The sequence below is a fragment of the Nelusetta ayraudi genome, unplaced genomic scaffold (genome assembly GCF_046127955.1).
Source record: "Nelusetta ayraudi isolate G7.1 ecotype Tasmania unplaced genomic scaffold, CSIRO-AGI_Nayr_v1 ptg000100l, whole genome shotgun sequence".
NCBI lineage: Eukaryota > Metazoa > Chordata > Actinopteri > Tetraodontiformes > Monacanthidae > Nelusetta > Nelusetta ayraudi.
Window position 1 is genome coordinate 1,212,501 of NW_027466150.1, and position 18,450 is coordinate 1,230,950.

Genomic DNA, 18,450 nt, shown 5'->3' on the forward strand with positions numbered 1-18,450 from the left:
ATATATATATATATATATATATATATGTATATATATATATATATATATATATACATATAACACATACAACACACACAACACACACAACACGTATTATATCATATTATACACATTATCAATCGCTCCATAAAATAGCATATATAGCAAGATGTTGCCATCGTAACGTTCTCCGCCGTGCTTTTGTCTTCTCATCCTTCCACACTGTAATGTAATATGTTAGTTCCGCCGTGCTTTTGTCTTCTCATCCTTCCACACTGTAATGTAATATGTTAGTTTTTTTTTTTTTTTTTACTGCTCAAGCCAACACACAGATAACACCAGTTGGATCTCAGGATTGACGTCTGAGCTTCTTTCCGGAGGGTCGGCGCAGCGCTAGGCTATTTAAATTCCAGAGTGGATGTCGCTGTTTGTTTACCGTGGAACTTTTCCAGCTCGGCTCGGAGAGCCGCCCTCGGCGAGCTTCTGAGAGTTTTTTCTTCTCGCGTTAGCCCTGGGACCTGACCCGACCCAGAGATCGATACACGCCTCTGTCAGTTAGCGGATCCACTCGCTGACCCGGCCGCGCGCGCGCCTCCTCTCCGATGTGTTGTGCTGCGTGAGAAACCAGGGAGGCATGAATGTTTTGTTTTTTTATACTTCCTGTGGAACAATAGACAGCCGGCATTTCATTATCTTCCAGGTTTCTGTTTGACGGAATGTTTACAAGATGCTCTTACAACGGCCCTTAAAGGTCCCATTATGCAAAATTTACTTTACTAATGTCTTCCAACGGTAATGTGTCTCCGGTTTCTCAGTCAGTTCTCCCAGGGATGAGGAAAGTATTTCCTTCCTTTGCTCGCCCCTCTTCTCAGAAAGCATGTGCTGAAACCTAAGTTCCCTCTGTGATGTCACAGAGGGTACTGATACCTGACTGTTCCCCAAGGTGTTAGCTCCTCCCTCTCCACCACCTTGTTTTTCCAAACATCTGAAAGTTCCAACAAGTCATAAGGTCTTAGGAGGAAAAAAAAAAATCACCCCCCCCGTGATCTCACAGAGGGCGTCACAAAGGGCACGTGTTCTCCACTGAGGCCTCTTTGATAATAATTTTGTCCCCTTCAAATATATGGATGGTCCCAAAAACAGTTTTTTGTTTTTTGTGAAATGCTAACATGGAGGGTGTTTGCGTTCTGATGTTGTTTTGGAAATCAGCCCTTGGTGATGTCACTCATGGAACAGATATGACTCATAGATGTGTGACAACACCCCCAGCCAGGTGTCGGCTCCACCCCCTGGAACCACCTTGTTTTTGTCCCCTGGCAAACATGTGAAACAGGCAACAAAGCATCAGATTTTGCAGAAAGCGAAAATGCTGCGTTTTAGCAGGAGGCCGCAAACAGAGGGCTAAATTGCTGTCGCTGAGATCGATTGAGTTATTTTGCATCATGAATCCATGTGAGGCTGCTTCCTGGCAGTTGAAAAATTAAAAAAACAAGAATATAATGGGGCCCTTTAAATATGGATGTAACGATGAATGTCCTCTTATCCTGGTGGAATACATACCACACAAACACACGCACACACACACGTTTCCCGTTTCGTCATGTACCTCAAGCTGGAAGGCGACGCACCTTCTGTGTCATCGCGAAAGGTAAATATACGGACGAAGGCGTCGGAGGAAAGAATAAAGCAGGCCCACGGGACGCGGAGCGCGACATCGCCTCCTTTTTGCAGGTTCAGCCTCGTTTGCGTGCGTTGCCTGGCTGGAAACGAATGAAATAAATAAATAATAGAGAGAAAAACCTCTCACCTGCAGCTTCAGCATTTCCCCAGACGCTGCCAAACGGTGGTGCATTTCTGAGGCCAGAGGGCTATTTTTTTTTTTTTTTTTTTTTGCACCCCCTCTAAAAAGCTGAGGTGTCAAAACAGGTATGTCATGCTTGGATACCCTTTTTAATCTGTCTCCCCCTCCCACCTCCCTCCCCGCACCTCCGCCGGAGAGGCTCCAGCCTGCTGACACTCCTCCTCTTTCTTCACCTGCACCGACTCTGCCTCTTCTCCTGCTTTTCACCCCCCAAAGCTGCACCGCACAATCCCAAACCACATTTTTTTTTTCTGACTCCCCCCCCCCCCGCCCCCCCCACCTCTCCATCCTACTGCTGGTTCTAAACACGTGCTAATGAATCTTATCGTGGTTGATGTTATTTTAAAAGCAATTAGAGTCCAGACACCAACCGACACGAGTCTGAGGGGGGAGTGGCCGGGGACGGGAAGGAATTAGCGTGATGATTTAATTTTCTGCACGCTGAGCAGCAGCGAGCCAACATGCGCCTCAGTCTGAGCTCAGAGACGCTCGCCTGTCAAAGGCGGCGTGATGAATCCATCTGCGTAGTGTGTGTGTGTGTGTGTGTGTGTGTGTGTGTGTGTGTGTGTGTGTGTGTGCGCGCGCGCGTGCGTGTTTCCCTTTTATAATCCTTAAAGGACATGCATTTCCCACACTTTAAATGAGGGTCACCTTGATTCCACCTGCCGTTAATTGTATATACATACAGTATATGTACACACTCTCACACACACGCATGTGGCTGTAGCTGCGTTTCCGTGACAGTTTTTCCAAAATAAAAGCGATATTTCCAAAAGTTAGACCAAGTAGTACAATTGCGACTTGCAGGTGTTTCCATTGAATGGTGTGAAGCGCATAAGCCGTAATTCTCGTAAAATCTCGTCCCAGTTGTTTGCTGTCTAGAATGGTTGTTGTATTTTTCTCCTTGATTACTTGCAAAAAAGATTCTGTCTCCTCCTCCGTCCCGACGTAATGCGCCGTTTTCACTTAAAGTGAACTGGTCACCCCGTACATTACATCCGGTGAGGTGTAAATGCGGTATACCTCAATATCAATACGTCTGAAAAGCCACCTCCAGAGAGCTAGAAACCTTTCAGCAATATTTGAGGGTTTTTCCGAAGTTTAGGTGTTTCCATGACCTTTTTTTTTATTGCGATATTTAGGTCTAGCGCAATTCTAGTGATAATGGAAACGCAGCTTGTGTTAGCTTGTGCGTGTTATCTCATCGCACAGCTGGGTCGTATAAGCATCTCTTCACGAGGAGGTGGTGCTACCAAGAATATATTGCTAACCCGCTGTTCTGGTGTGATACTATCTGTGTTTCAATTTTTTTTTTTTCTTCACGCGGCATCCGCAATGTTGAGAGCCGAGCTTCGGGGTTCGCTAGGCAGGCAGCTAATAGGTGCAGCAGGCGGAGCAGTAAACATTATCAAAAAGGTCCTATATTGTACTTGTTCGCATTTTTTTTTTTTTTCCGTTCCTCGATTTTTTTTGTGGAGCAGGTCATCCCAAAGATCTCCAGTTTGCCGGCTTGTTTCAGCTTCCCGTTAAGTCTTAATGGCTTCCTTGCTGGACCTTCCACAAGTTTGGGAAGGAGATTAAAAGCAAGGCAATCAAAGAAGGCGGAGCCAACACACGGCTGTGGCTGTTGTCGCTAACCCTATGGGTGCCTCTTGTGACATCACAAAAGGTTGGTTTCCACAGCGGTGTGATTAAGAACATGGCTTCTGTAAAGTGGGGCAAACAATAGAAGTCAAATATGGACCATGCATATTTGGAAGGGGACCAAAAACAAGGTGGTATTATAGAAGAGGGCGGAGCCAACACCAGCATTGGGGTGTGGTCACAGGGCTGGGAGTGTTTTGCAAACAAGAGCACTCACTCAAAAGTTGTCTTTGATTTGTTGCAAAGAAAGACGTGGGACTTGTTGCGCCTCCTCTAGTGGCGTCCTGAGGTACTGCGAGCCCGTACTCAACTGTGTGGTATCCCCCTTGTGTTTTGTGTGTTCCCTCCTGCAGAGGCCTCCATCCTGTCCTTCGACGGCAGCATGTACATGAAAGTGGTGATCCCCAGCGTCATGCACACGGAGGCCGAGGACGTGTCGCTGCGCTTCATGTCCCAGCGGGCGTTCGGCCTCCTCATGGCCGCCACCTCCCGCGAGTCGGCCGACACGCTGAGGCTGGAGCTGGACAGCGGCCGGGTCAAGCTGACGGTCAACCTAGGTATCGTATACGCCGTCCCACCGTGTCGGCTCCTCCCCGACCGACCTACCACCCGACCACCCGCCAACCCACCACCACCACCGTTATGAATTCTGGGAGGAGGCCTCTTTGTTATCTGTGTTTAGAGTTTTGATTTTTTTTTTTTTTTTTTTGTATCAGAACCTAACACGCATACACACAGCACACTAAACCGATGTTGATTGTAGTTTGTCTTCCGTAGTTGCATGAAGTGTTTTCTGACTTGCTTGGACTGTAACTTTCTCTCTGCCTTGACACCGAGACTCGTACAGTAGATGTGTTTTTATATCCATCAGTCTGACACCTTGCAGAGACCTCATGCTGTGCAGCGACATCTTTCCAACAGATCATAACAGTCATGCTCATTATTGCGGACAAGTAGACTACATGTAGTGTTCTGGGTTGCCAGATTCCACTCGAATTAGGTGATTGTACATTATTTGATCTTATCCTCGGAGGCCAGGTAAGTTCTCCTGCGCTACATCACCAGTACGCCTTCTTATCTCGTGGCTCTGTTGCCTTTTCATCATTTTCTTCTCATCTCCCCTCCCCCCCATGATTGCAGTTCCATGGTCTCTCTCTGTCCATTAGTAAAAGCCCTCGGTCTAGCTGGCATCTCCCCATGCCTTGCTCAAAGATGGCATTCACCCCCTTCAAAGGCCCCTGAGCCTGCGGCCCATCTGGCAAACAGCCCGATGCCACAGCACCCGACGTGCCTGCAGATGGTGGGACGAGTGCTGCATTTAAGTAGAGAAACGGGTCTTTCTTCTTCTTGGAGTTCCAAATAAATAAATAGAACAGAACAAGGAGCGAGCGGCCGTCACATTTTGTAGAAAAAAATAAAAAGGAGCACTCGTGCTCTCGTTAACGTTAACGCCGCTGTGCACACCAAAAAAATTATGCAAATTCGAGCGGCAGAACAATCCCAAGCAACAGCGCCCTCCGAAGGTCAGGTGGTCTTCAGCTGTCTGCACGGTGCTGGTGCTGCGTGGTTTCGAGGCTGTTTGTTCCCACTTTTCTGTCGCGGTTGACGGCACATGACCCCCCCACCCCGTCAAAGCACAAACACGCACACGCCAACCTGGTCACATGGATTTCAACCTGCACCTGCCAAGCACAGGGCCGGACGCTCTCCCTTAGCGAGGAGGCATGAGCTAAACTAGCATCAGGTTAAGTGATTAAAAAACAACAACAAAAAAAATAAGTTTACCGCATTTGATTGAGAATTTATGTATATATCTGTATTATTTCCTATTTCTAGTTGCAGGGATGAAAAAAATCGATGTGGCCGTTAGATTTTCAAGCAACCATTTTGAAAAATTCTCCAGAAATATGAAGAGAAGTTGATGGACAGCTGTTAACTTAAACCTTCTTTTCGGGATAAAAAGCCTCGTGTGGCGCCTCACTGCTTCCCGAAATGAGACAAAAAAATCAACTAAAAAAAAAAAAAAAAAGATTAATGAAGCAGCAATATTGACCACTAATGGTGCAATATTATTGGCACGGAAAGTAATTAAAAGATTTGCCGTGGGATTAAAGTAGATTAGCAGTTATCAGCAGAGCCGTTTATTGACTGTCTGCGAGCCAAAGCGAAACGGGCCGAAATGGCCACGGGGGGTCATGTGACCGTCCCCGGAAGGTGGCTTTTCTTTTTTTGCTCTTGGATGTCTGCAGCTGTAACCTTGAAGGATGCGATTTCATCTGTCACTTATTCTCCCCCTCCCCTCCCTCCCCATCTAGACTGTGTCAGGATAAACTGTAACGCCAGTAAGTCAACACTCTACTTCTTCTTCTTCTGCAGCACTTCCTCATCCAATGTCTGATTATTTATTGCCTGTGTGCTAGATATTCGGGAAGAGATATGAGAATGCAAGGGGGCTGATAAGAGGATTGTTTTTTTTTATACCCTTGGTCAGATAAGAGGGAAATAAGTAATAGCCAGAGATCAAAGTTATGCAAATCTGATTTAATGTACTCCATATATTTGAAATGGCCATTTTTTCTCCCCTCAAAATTAATTCAGAGGGCGAGTTCTTAATCTTTCCCCGTACGCCCATAGCTACTCGCTCAGCATTTGCACTGTCAGAATCTATGGAGCGTCATTATTTCCCCCCGTTACGCTCTAATTTATTGCCACTTGCCACCTGCTTTGTTTTTCTTTTCTAAATGTATGACTATTTTTTTTTTTTTTTCTTTCTAAAATCCCCCTCCTGCCCGTCTCCTCTCTTTTAACACGTAATGCAATAAACTGGGCCCATAATGAGATCTATAGATGCGGTTAATGGCCGCGCTCTCGCTTTTCAAAGGGACTCTTATTTTTCATTATTTTTCACAAGCGCTCGCAGCCTCGTGGAGAGAAAGAGGGGGATTAAGAGAGGGAATTAAATAGCAAAGAGCCGAAAGGGGTTTGAGGAAGTGTGTTTGTGCGCGCGCGCGACCATATGTGTGTGCGTGTTTAGCTGAGTGCATATGTGCAGAAAACACACTGCAGCGAGCAGGCTGTGCGCCCCCTGATTATTATCGATTGGCTTGTTTGATGTCAGAAAACAATCTGTCGTGCTTGCATACAGATTATAATCTTTAAAGGGCCGTAAAATAATAGCAACAAAAAAAAACACCCTCCCTTGACAGTAGGTCTCTGTCACTAATATTCTTCGTATACAGAAATTTTCCTTGTACATTTTTTTTTCTCTTCGTTACATCATTCAAAAAACAAAAAAAGATATGAAAGGCCTTAAATGCCACAGAAAACTGAAATATGACCATGACTGTGACATAACCTGTTTTATAACAGTCAAATAATATATATTCTGCAAACTCCCACCGAGCTGTAGACGGTCGTTTGATTTTAAGGCTTCCGTCCATTATTACTCAGCAGATTACTGACAAGCTCCGTCTGCGAATCAGAGATGCTGTGCCGCCCTCTAGTGAGCGGTTGAGAGAATGCACTGCACCCTTTTCCCGTCTCGGTGGGACTCGAGTCAAAGTAGATCCAGGATGTCGAAGACCACACGCAGGGACGCGTCACTCCAGATTTGCAGTCACTTTACCGGCTGCCGATGTATTTCGCCTTGAGTCCCTCTAATGTGAAACAAACAAACAAAAGCGTGGATGCAATCATTAGGGGTTTCCAGTTTAGCTTGAGGAAATACGGCTGCATTCCTCTTAAATAACAATGTGTGTGTATATAAATATCTTTTTTTTTTGAGAACGTGATAAAGTCTTTGGCTTTGTTTTGCTCGTGCTCCCCCCGTCCCTTCACTAACTAACCTTCCTCTTCAGGCAAAGGCCCTGAGGTTCTTTATGCCGGACAAAAGGTCAACGACAATGAGTGGCACTCAGTGCGAGTGTCCCGCCGCGGTAAAAACCTCAAACTCATTGTGGATGACGACGTAGCTGAAGGTATAACTCTTTTGAAAACACTGCAGTATCTCTGAAATGCATGAAGACACCTGGAGAAAAAAAATAAATAAAAAGTTTTACGGGAAAAAAAACAAATTGCGAGCAATGTTTCAATGTTTTTGTGTTTGTTTCTGTCAGCCGTTTTGTTTAAATTTGTTTGTGAGCTGGAGGCTTTAAACATAGTGCTAAATATGCTGCTCTCTGCATATCTAGCGCAAACATTTTTTTATTATTATTTTTTAAAATAAGAATTAATAGTTTCCACCTCCTTTTGACGCTGATGAAGCTCAGCAAAATGAAATTGTCCAGTTTTGGGAATTTCTTTTATTGTGTTGCAGTATCCCTCCTCCTCTTCCGCCCCACCCCTCAACCCTGGCCGCCTCTGTCCTCTCTGTCCCCTCCTCCGCTGCAGGTCAGATGGCCGGCGACCACACCCGCCTGGAGTTCAGCAACGTGGAGACGGGCATCCTGACCGAGAGGCGCTTCGTCTCCTCGGCTCCTTCCTCCTTCATCGGCCACCTCCAGGTGTGCATTGACATGCATTCAGTGTTTTTTTTTTTTTTTTGTTTTGTGTTTTTTTTTTTTTTCCAATCAGTGTTATATGGTATATTTGCATTCACGTGGCATGGACTCTGTTCAAGGTCATATAAGCAATATCCAGCTTTTTATAGACTTCGGACATAACGTGTGTTTCTGTTCCTCTTGGCACAATGACATCAATACTAAAAAGTGATGCCACAGCGCCCTCTTGCACCGTTCTGTGCTAATGATATGAAAATTGATTCCTACAAGTGCATCCTCAGGCTGCTTCTACCCCTTTCTTCATTCCCAGCTGTATCCTCGTTTGTTCAGTGGAGGTTCGGTGCTGCTGAGGACGTGCAGGGAGCCGGTTTGTTTTGGGGCAAATGCAGCACGAAAACCTGCGACATCTAGTGGTGAAATGACACCAGATCTGGCCCCTTTAACGAATGTGTTGCGGCCGATGCAAAAAAAAAAAAAAAAAAAGGCATCAGATTGTCTTCAGCAGGCAACACCTCACATGTGAAAGAATCACTGCTGTCTGTAGATCGTTTTAAAGACAATGCTCCCTGCATCAAAGTATGAGAGTCAGTATTAGGTGGAAATCGCCACATTAACAGAGCATTGGGCACTTCTGCAGGAATATCGCAAATCCCGTCTCAGCCTGAATTAAACAAACTACGAGGCTTATTTAAAAAAAACAACTAAAAGTAATTCCCATATCCACGACCCCTCTCACCCACAGAGCCTCAAGTTCAACGGCATGCAGTACATCGACATGTGCAAGAACGGCGACATCGACTTCTGCGAGCTCAATGCCCGCTTCGGCATGCGCTTCATCATCGCCGACCCGGTCACCTTCAAGACCAAGGGCAGCTACCTGGGCCTGGCCACGCTGCAGGCCTACACCACCATGCACCTCTTCTTCCAGTTCAAGACCACCTCGCCGGACGGCTTTATCATCTTCAACAGCGGCGACGGCAACGACTTCATCGCCGTGGAGCTGGTCAAGGGGTGAGCGGGGTCAGCGGGGTCGGCGGCGGTCGGCGGCCATTCGAGTTCGATTTTTTTTTAGCTGCGAGTTAACGTCTTCATTCTCGTCCTCCTCTTCCTCCTCCAGGTTCATCCACTACGTCTTTGACCTGGGCAACGGGCCCAGCCTGCTGAAGGGGAACACAGACAACCAGCTCAACGACAACCAGTGGCACAACGTGGTCATCACGCGCGACGCCTCCAACACGCACACGCTCAAGGTGGACGCCAAGTCGGTTACCCAGAACGTCAACGGGGCCAAGAACCTGGACCTCAAAGGTACCACCTCCTGTTTTAGTGTTTTCAGAGACGTGAAAACAGCTTTGGTCTAGATTTAAGTTTCTTCAAAAATCATATGTTATAGTATGGAGTTCTACAAATCACACTCTCGTGATGTCACAAGGGGCATTGAACCCTCTCAAGGCATGGAGCCAACATCTGGCTTGGGTTTTTGGCTCCTCTTCTCCCAATCAAATGGAAGGGCCAACAGACCAGTTGTAGTAGACGGCTGAAATGTAGTGTTTCTCCCAGTAGACTGCAAACACAGGGCTAAATGTGCACTTTGAGAGAACGACAGACTATTAGGAATTATTAATCACAAGAAAAATGAAAGAAGCGAAATGGGTAAAACATGGGACCTTCAGAGGAAGCCTTTAGAGATGCGTGTTAAACAATGTTAGAAACATGTGACATCCTTTTTTGTTAACGAGAGACTTCAAATCTTAAGATATTCCCTCAGGTTCGATGTGAGGCCTTTAAGGGTAAAAAGGAAAGAAAAAAAAAGTTGGGGCCATTATCGCAACTCATCATCATCAAAGGCGTAATTAACATAACAGGGCCACTGCAGCGACTCTTCCTCTGTGTCAGAACCCCGCCTCTCCAACCCCATGATACATTATTTATCACTTTGCCGCAGTCAGATCCTTAACGTGTTAATCTGTGAGGCGTTCAAGTGCTGCGCTGCCACTCTGATGTTGTTACTTTCAAGCAGAGCTTGAAATATAAAGTAGAAAGATAAATAAAAGGCTTTTTTTAAGTTTATACAACTGCTACTAACTGACGGGATCAGAAACTCTTAAATGCCCTCCTAGGAAATAAACTTCCAACAAAACTGAGATTTACAGAAAATTTGAAATAAATAATGAAATGGGAAGTTCATTCTTTTTTCTTTTTTTTTTCTTTTTTTAACTTGGTAAATGTCACCCAATTAAACTCTTCAACGTGCTCATTTTTCATCCGCTGCCTCCAGGCGACCTGTTCATAGGAGGCCTGGGCCCCAACATGTACCAGAACCTCCCCAAGCTGGTGGTCTCCAGGGAGGGCTTCCAGGGCTGCCTGGCCTCCGTCGACCTCAACGGCCGGCTGCCGGACCTCATCAACGACGCCCTTTTCCGCAGCGGGCAGATCGAGCGTGGTTGCGAAGGTACGTGCAGTGTGGTGCTCCGTGGAGTGAGATTCAATAGGCGCGTTGGTCGGTTCTTCGGCTTCTCTAGCAGCTCCTACCTGCCAGTGTTCATCCCACTCAGTTCCTGTTTTTGTTTCGCATTACTCACATTAACAGGGGGATGTGAAGATTTGATGAAGTAAAAATAATAGGGCACATGTAAAGGCCAATTAACTTTTTCTTTCTTCCTTGCTGAGGTTTTAAAAGGATTATTAGAAATGTCAAAATGTTTAGAGTCACTTTTTCCACTGTATTATTTTATAAATAATTTTATGAATAATTTTTTTTTGCCTTTTTCGCATTTAAATGTCAAATTCTCATTCTTCTGAATAATACAATTGTGCTCTTGCTGCTATTATTTTAACAACAGTTCTGATTAAACAGCATTAAAGTCGCCCAAAGCTATTTTTAAATTTATCATATTATTTGATTTATTATGCTTTATGTATCATTTCTTACAATATACCAGCTGTTATAAGTGATCATTTTACTGTGTTTATATATATGAGATGTTTGAAAAATCATCTTTTTCAACTGAGACTCCAGTGGCCAACATCTGCCATTGGCCTCTAGGGGGCAGTAAAAGCCCTATAAACAGTTCAGACTGATTCTGTGCGGTGGCCATTAGCTCCAAAATGTTCTCTGCTCAAAAAAAATGCGACACTCTGCCAGAGCCAGACAGACTTTTTGTAAGCTGTGCAGACGCTAATGGTGCCGGAACCTCACTAACCTCTGCTCTTGGTTTTTTTTCCTTTCCTGTTCTGCTCTGCTCTGTTCTGTTTGTTTGTTTTGTTTTTTTATGTTTATTTTCAACTTTTTCCTTTCTTGCGCTAACAAAGTTGGTTTCACCAAAGCCGACCTGCAAGGTAGACGGTCAAACTCGGCCTCCTCGGAGGCCCCTTCGCCTGAAAGTCTGCTGTGTGCAATGCATTGTGGGTGTCACCATGGCAATTACATCCCCCTCTTCTTGGTGCAGCAGAGGTCACCGGCTCCCTGGGAAAAAAAAAAAGAAAAAGAGAGAGAGACGGAGGGAGAGGGGGAGCACAAGGCAGACACGCTGGTGATTATGCAAACTTAAGAAACCATTTGTGACTAAAGTGCAGCAACCGAGGTACTCGATTCAGAAGCCTTTAAAGGTCCCATATTGTGCAAAATTCACTCTCATAACTAATTTTATTTAAAAAAAAAAATAATAATAAATAAAAAAGATTCCGGAGGCAACACTCTAATTTAAAACCGTTTTTCAAGCTCTGGCTGATGATCGTTTGCAGGAATTCCATTTCAAATGAAGCATTAAGATGCACTAAAGGTGCCATGTTATGCAAGATTAAGTTAAATTACTGATAAATTAAAAAAAAAAAAAACTGCCTCTGAGTGAGCATCCCACCTAAAACCCAGTAATTTCTTTTTAGCAGGATGCTGTAAACAGAGGGTTCAGTGGTGGACCTTTAGCGTTTAAATGTCTAAACTCCCATATAAGTCAGACTAATTGTATGTCTAAGTCACCTGAAAGGTCCCTTCTCATGCAAAGGTCACTTGATTCTTGACGCTTTCCAATGGACTACTTGTCTCACCCCATGTGCAATAAAGATGTGAAAATGACCGTATGGGCCCATTAAAGCGGAGGAAGCCAAATTTTGCATGGCTGCTGCATAAAAAAAAACACTTCCTGGTTGCGACACAAAACCAGCTCTCAGAACCTCTCTCTCCTGTCTGTAAGTAGGCAAGCGGAACCCTGTCATGCGTTTTGTGCTTTCTCTGACACGGACGGGGTTTTTTTTTTTTTTTTTTTTTTCCCCAGGGAGTGTGGAGCCCGCCTGCGGCTGCAGCTACCCCCCCCGCCCCCCTGTCCCCCCGACCCTACCCACCCCTCCCACGTGCGCATGCCGACATGTGGGCTCGCGTCGACACATGACAATGAGGCCCTCGTTTAGAACAAAATAAGGACCCGGCCTGGTTGACCACCGTTACTGTACATTACACAGTAAAGGCACTTTCAGCTGGCGAACCTGCTCTGTCCTCTCCTCCCCACCCCGTGTCCACCCGCAGGGTTTTTTTCAATTTCTTTCTCTCTGTTCTGCACCAGACACACTTTCTCTTCTCTTTTACACCGTTTTTACACGCATTTGTCTGACATTTCTTTTGTCTTTTGAATTTTTTTTATTTTATTTTTTTGGGGGCGGGGGACCATTTTCTTCTGTTTGGTTTCCTTTCGCCGGTGTCTCCTGTCGGGGAGGGGCTTTTATTTCTGTCCTAGGTTGTCTCCTATCTCCTCCCTCCCTACGTGTCTGTCTAGACTGCGACGGAGGGGGCGGGGTGGGGGTTGGGTTGGGTTGGGGGGGGGGTTGTTTATGTCGTTATCTATGCTGTGCGCCCGCCCTTATCTGCATTCCCTCTCGGTAGTAAAGTATTCAAAGGTATACAAAAAAAAAAAAGAGCCATGTGTGGTGCAGAGGAAGCGCAAACACACATCCAGTTTGACTTTGAATACCCTCCTCAGCTCCCGTCTGCTGACTGGAGTGCATAGACGAGCGTATGCACTACATGTTCTCAAGTGCTCTTCTGTGTTTCCTTTGTCTTCTTCTTCTTCTTTTTCTTCTTCTTTTTCTTCTTCTTCTTCTTCTTCTTGTTCTTCTTCTTCTTGGATCTGCCTCGTGTGTGTCTGAGTGTTCTGGCAGTACGGGAGGAGAGAAAAACAAACAAACAACAAAACCATTGCCAGGATTTGCGTCGATGCCGTTTTTTTTTTTATGTCTTTTTTTTTTTTGGATGGGGTTTGTTCGTTATTGGTCCTAAAGGTCATGTGTCTTGTCCCAGTTTGTTCACAGAGGGAATGCAGCGCTCAAAGTTTTACTCCGATAAAACTTGTTCCTTTAGTAACTTGTTGGAATGTTTGGGCGGGTCTGTGTGTGTGTGTGTGTGTGTTGGGAGGGGGGGGTTAAACTTTGCATGCATGTCCACCGGCACACACGACCCTCCGAAAGAGGAAGTTATGGGATGTTAACAGTGTCATCACAGCACGGCACGCGCAAAGCAAACAGACGTGTAGTCAAGTTTCACACTCTCTCTCTGGCCACGATAAAATAATTCCTATTTTCCTTAAAGGCCCAGCGTGTAAGATTTAACACTGCCTAATGGTAGGAAAGTGTATTGCATTTTTTTATTTCCAAGTTGTGATGTCAGGGTAAAAAAAATGACAAACCCTGAGCAGAACCATGTTCTGAAGTACTGTAGAAACATCCTGGTATCGCCGCCACCGCTGTTCCTTCTTATTAGCGAATTGAAATACTGTTTATTTTAGTAACTTAAAAAAAGCCTTTTTCCTTAATCCTATTTCATGCCAGTAGATCCCCTCGAATGTTACACGTTGGGCCTTCTAAGACCTCCCAGTCGGCGTCGGGCTTCCTGTGGTGCCACTGTTTTGCTCCTCTTCTTCCTCTGTGGATTTTCTCTGCATGTTGCCTTCGCGTTGTCGACGTGACGTGCTTGACTGCTTTCATTCTTTCTTTTCTTTTTTTTTTGTTTCCTCCTGTGGTACCTCTCTCTCCCTCTCCCCTTTCCTGCCTTTTTCCCAGGCCCGAGCACCACCTGCCAGGAGGACTCGTGCGCCAACATGGGCGTGTGCATCCAGCAGTGGGAGAACTTCACCTGCGACTGCTCCATGACGTCCTACACGGGGACCTTCTGCAACGACCGTGAGTACCGCTGCGATTTCTAATTGTGTCCTTGCCGCGGGTGGCGCTCTGCTGGTTTCCTCCTCAGAGGATGGGAAGAAATGGATTCGGTGTCTTTTTTTTAAGGGAATTCCGCTAATTTACCAGCCTGCTCTGTGGCTGCATTATTTTTATTTTCCCAACTGAAACGGATGAAAGCCGCGTGAGCATCTTTTATCGGCGGCTGCACGGGATTAGCCGCATCCCTTCAACCGTGCAAGATTGTTTTGCTTACGACTTGGCGTACACTATATGGTTGCAGCCCGTCGTGCACAAAGGGCGGCAAGGGCTGGATTATCCCCGCTATCAACCCGCCAGCGGATGATTGGTTGGCTGGCTCGGGCTCAGGCTCGCACTTGAACCGCAGCCACGAGAGGATTTCCCCAAAGTTCAGTGCTGCTTGTGCAGGCACCGGGCGCCAAGTGGAGGCGGCGACGCTAACGGGCTGATAGCAACAGGCCGATAGCGACGGCGCAAAGGGTGACTTTGGCGTTTCACGGGCTGCCAAGTTAGCAATGGTGAAACGTAGCTAACTGGCTTTTTTTCTATTTCATGTGAAGTCTGGTTGTGTTATCAGGCTTGCATTGCAAACTAAGTTTAAAAAACAAACAAACACTACTCTACGGTATAGCCGCCATCTCGTCACATGCAGCTGACGTGTGCGGTCGGTGGAAGCCTCTCTGAGGCCGTTTCGCTCCTGTTCTCATTAAAGCTCTTTGCTGGAAGCGCCGCTGCGACGCGGCGCCGGAAGCGCCGTGTGATCTTTCAGCGAAAACGCTCAGAGGATGCCGGCAGTTGCGCGGGTCTTTTTGTTTTGCTTCCCATCCTTTCACTCAAACTCTGCAGTGCAGGCCGTCGGCCGTGCTGAGCGTCGACGAGCCGGAGAGAGTGAAGAAAAAACAAGCAAATCAACGACTAAACATCCACTTGTGCAACACAGAAAAACCTCAGTCGCTTCTGTCATAATCACCCTTCAAATTGCCAGCACACAAGCTTGAGTGTGTGTGTGTGTGTGTGTTTGTGCGTGAATGTGTGCGTGCACCTGGCTCTCTTATCCCCATGACGACGGGGGGACTTCCCCGCAGTAATAACGGTTGGCGGTCTTTCATTCTGCGGTTAATAGCGGGGGCCGCACTGCCGCTGGGCCGCACTAATGAGGTGGTGAAGGCTGCAGAGTGCTGCCACCCCCCACCCCCCAAAAATCACCCAGACCTTTTTCTGATGTTTGCTCTATTTTTCTGTTTTTTCGTCTATCTGTCTCTGTCACCTTTTACCTCGGCAGGACAAAAAACAAAAAACAAAGCCATAAAACCCCAGAAAACAAAACACCAAAAGCATCCACGAGGCTCTCACTCCGACGAGGTCATGAGTTAATGAGTGATAAGAAGCCCTCATTAATTCACCCCCAACCAACGCTTTTCGGGGCAGTTGGCGGGGAGCCATCACCGATTTCCCTATCGGCAAAGACCGACAGTATTTCTTCAGCTGGGAGTGCCAGAGCTCCCCCCCCCCGATGCCGATTCTGGTGCTTTAGGTGGCCGCCGCTATTGAGCCGACCAGCCGAGCGTATAATGGTATCTTTTGGCCGAGCGGCACCCGCCCTGAAATGAGAGTTTTATACCTGACTTTTTTTATTATTTTTTTTTTTTTTGTTAATATTATTTTTCCTTTGGTCTCTTTAAACGAGCGGGTGCAGTTTAATTGAAAAATTTTCAAATATTAATAGCAACAAAAAAAAAAAGGAAAGAATCCACGGGGACTCACTTTACACGCACACCTGAATCTCTGCGCCGCCGCCGATGATGACATCATGGTTTTACTGAAAGCCGTCCCAGGCGCTCGGCCACCGCTAGGTGGCAGTAGATCCATGTAAGCGAGAGAAAAAACAAATGAGACGCAACCCCCCCCCCCCACACACACACACACAAAATCCCCCGCCTGAGCATGAAATCAGCTTTCCTCTTATTTTTATTCTAGTGCTTTGCCGCGTGTTTCTTTCTCTCTTATCTCCCCCTCCCCCTCCCCTCCCTTCCTCTCCCCGCCCCCCAGCACGCCCAGTTTCTGATAGTTTTGGATCAGGGATAGAAATATTGCGCGATCCCATGCGCAAACGCACTAATAAGCATTTACACACGCGCGCACACACACACACACACACACACACACACACACACACACTCACACACACTCGACAGAGTCTGGGTGGGGGAGAAATAGTCGCACGGCATCTTTAGCCTGCCGCCCGCGTGCGCGAGCCTCCTCTTCAGCGCGGCGCTGGGAGACTTTTTAATTAACAGTGTGGGAGCGGGGCCTCTCCCTGGGTTAAGGTTAGCTTCCTGGAGGCTCCTCTAATAGCCGGAGGCAGATATCAGTAATTGTCTGCCTACTCCGACTCTTCGCCCGCTTCTCCGGCCCCATTGTCCAAACCGAGGAACTCAAGACGTTCCCGCCAGCGGAAAACGCACCAATTGTTAGCGTGGGTTTTTTTTTTTCCCTTCTTCTTGCCCCTCCGTGCCCTCTTCACCCCCCCGCCCCTCCTCCCTCTCCTCGCTCCTTCTGCTGCCGCCGTGGCCGACAGGAGTCCCTGAAGGAAGGGAGAGAACAAAGAAGGGAAGAAGAGAGAGGTAGAGAAAGAAAAATCCCTCAGCAAATAATCAGGACTGTCGCCTTTTTTATCCTGGCGCAGCCCGTCGACGACCTGTTTGGACCGATGGGGCCGCTCTGAGACTCAGAGGCGCCTTTGGACAAAGCAGAAGTTGTGCCGAGGTTTTAAGGAGAAATGTCAAAAAAAAAAGAAGAAGAAGGAGAAAAGGGGTCTTTTCAAAGCATTTTCATCCCTCTTGGTTCTAGCTCAGTGCTTTTTCTTTCTCTGCTCATCTCCATCCTCCTCCTCTGCCCTGCCCTGCTCCCTTTCACTTCTCCTCCTCTCTTCCTTCCTTCCTCCCTCCTGCTTCTCCTTCCGTTTCCTCTCTCCTCTCCACTATTTCCCGTCCTCCCCTCTCCTCCGTCTTTCCTGCGAGAGAACCGCAGAGTTTCTCTCTCAGTTTAAAGTCCAGCAGACACGGGAGGCTGGACACACACATATACACACACACACACACACACACACACACACACACCCTACCTACCGGGATGTAGGGAGGGAGCGGCGGGCACTCCTCTTCCACATCCAGAGCAATTACTCAACTTACATAATGGAATTATCTCTGCAAAGGTCGCCATATTTTTTTCCCCCCGCCAGCAGTGGGGAACAGGGTAAACAAACCGAGCGCACCGAGAGCCGTCTCTCACTTCGACGCCCATCATCATCAGTAATTGCGATGATGGACTCAACGATAGATTCCTTGGCTCTTCCCCTCCACTGAGAGAGAGAGAGAGAGAGAGAGAGAGAGAGAGAGAGAGAGAGAGAGAGAGAGAGAGAGAGAGAGAGAGAGAGAGAGAGAGAGAGAGAGAGAGAAAGGCCAAACTGCAGCGGCGGCGTTTCTTTTTTTCTCCGCCGTCTGAGATGAAATCCCCGTCCTGGCTCTGTTGTGCAAGAGCACAATGGAGATGAAGAAGCGGCGCACGGAGCGCTAAATTGTCCCGTCTTTTAAACTTGGAGCTCAGTGTGGAACCAAAACAGAGGCCCGACGCAGCAGCAGCAGCAGCAGCAGCAGCAGCAGCAGCAGCAGCAGCAGCTGGTAATGGTGCTGGTTTGAGTGGCACCTTTGTAAAAAGGGATCAGCAGCAGGTGGCTGCCACTGCAGACGAGGACAGCGGCGGTGATTGCGGCAGCGTTTTGGTTTTTTTTCTCCTTTTTTTGTTGTTGTTTTTATTCTGTCGCTAGCGGTATCCATGACGACAGCGGGGGAAAGTTGAAAGGTCTCAAATCGTGCTGTTTTCTCTTCTTTTTTTATTTTTTTGCGTCGCTCCAAGCGCACACCTCAGCGGAGCATCATGCAAATCGTCTTTTTCGCGCAATGCATCGACTCGGTATGAAAAGGGTTTCAAAATAAATGAGTTGACAGCTCGCCGGTGTTCGGCGCTGTCAGAGGGCGGAGCCAACACCTGGCTGGGGAGCTTGGGGGGGGGGGGGGGGGAGTATGGTTTGGTATGGTTTAGGCACCCTTTGCGACATCACAAGGGGTTCACAGTTGCAATTGCAAAATAATGCAGAGCTGATTTTCTTTGTTGTTTTTTGCAGTGTGAATGAAAGAGAACCAAATGGTTCGGCACGACAGTAAAAAAAAAAAAAAACATCAATCCCATTTACCAGTAGGTGCAGAGGTGGAGCAGTTACAC

The 18,450-nt window shown here is 46.9% G+C and overlaps 1 protein-coding gene across 1 annotated transcript in view; it reads left to right on the forward strand.

The window, feature by feature from the left end:
- nrxn3b (neurexin 3b) overlaps positions 1–18,450 on the forward strand; it is a 272,751-nt gene that overhangs the window by 102,878 nt on the left and 151,423 nt on the right. The window contains exons 8-16 of the mRNA XM_076048392.1: positions 3,838–4,041; positions 5,800–5,826; positions 7,342–7,461; positions 7,874–7,986; positions 8,726–8,994; positions 9,101–9,291; positions 10,262–10,435; positions 11,296–11,322; positions 14,032–14,151. Of these exons, the coding sequence (XP_075904507.1) occupies positions 3,838–4,041; positions 5,800–5,826; positions 7,342–7,461; positions 7,874–7,986; positions 8,726–8,994; positions 9,101–9,291; positions 10,262–10,435; positions 11,296–11,322; positions 14,032–14,151 (1,245 nt within the window). The remainder of the gene's footprint in view (positions 1–3,837; positions 4,042–5,799; positions 5,827–7,341; positions 7,462–7,873; positions 7,987–8,725; positions 8,995–9,100; positions 9,292–10,261; positions 10,436–11,295; positions 11,323–14,031; positions 14,152–18,450) is intronic.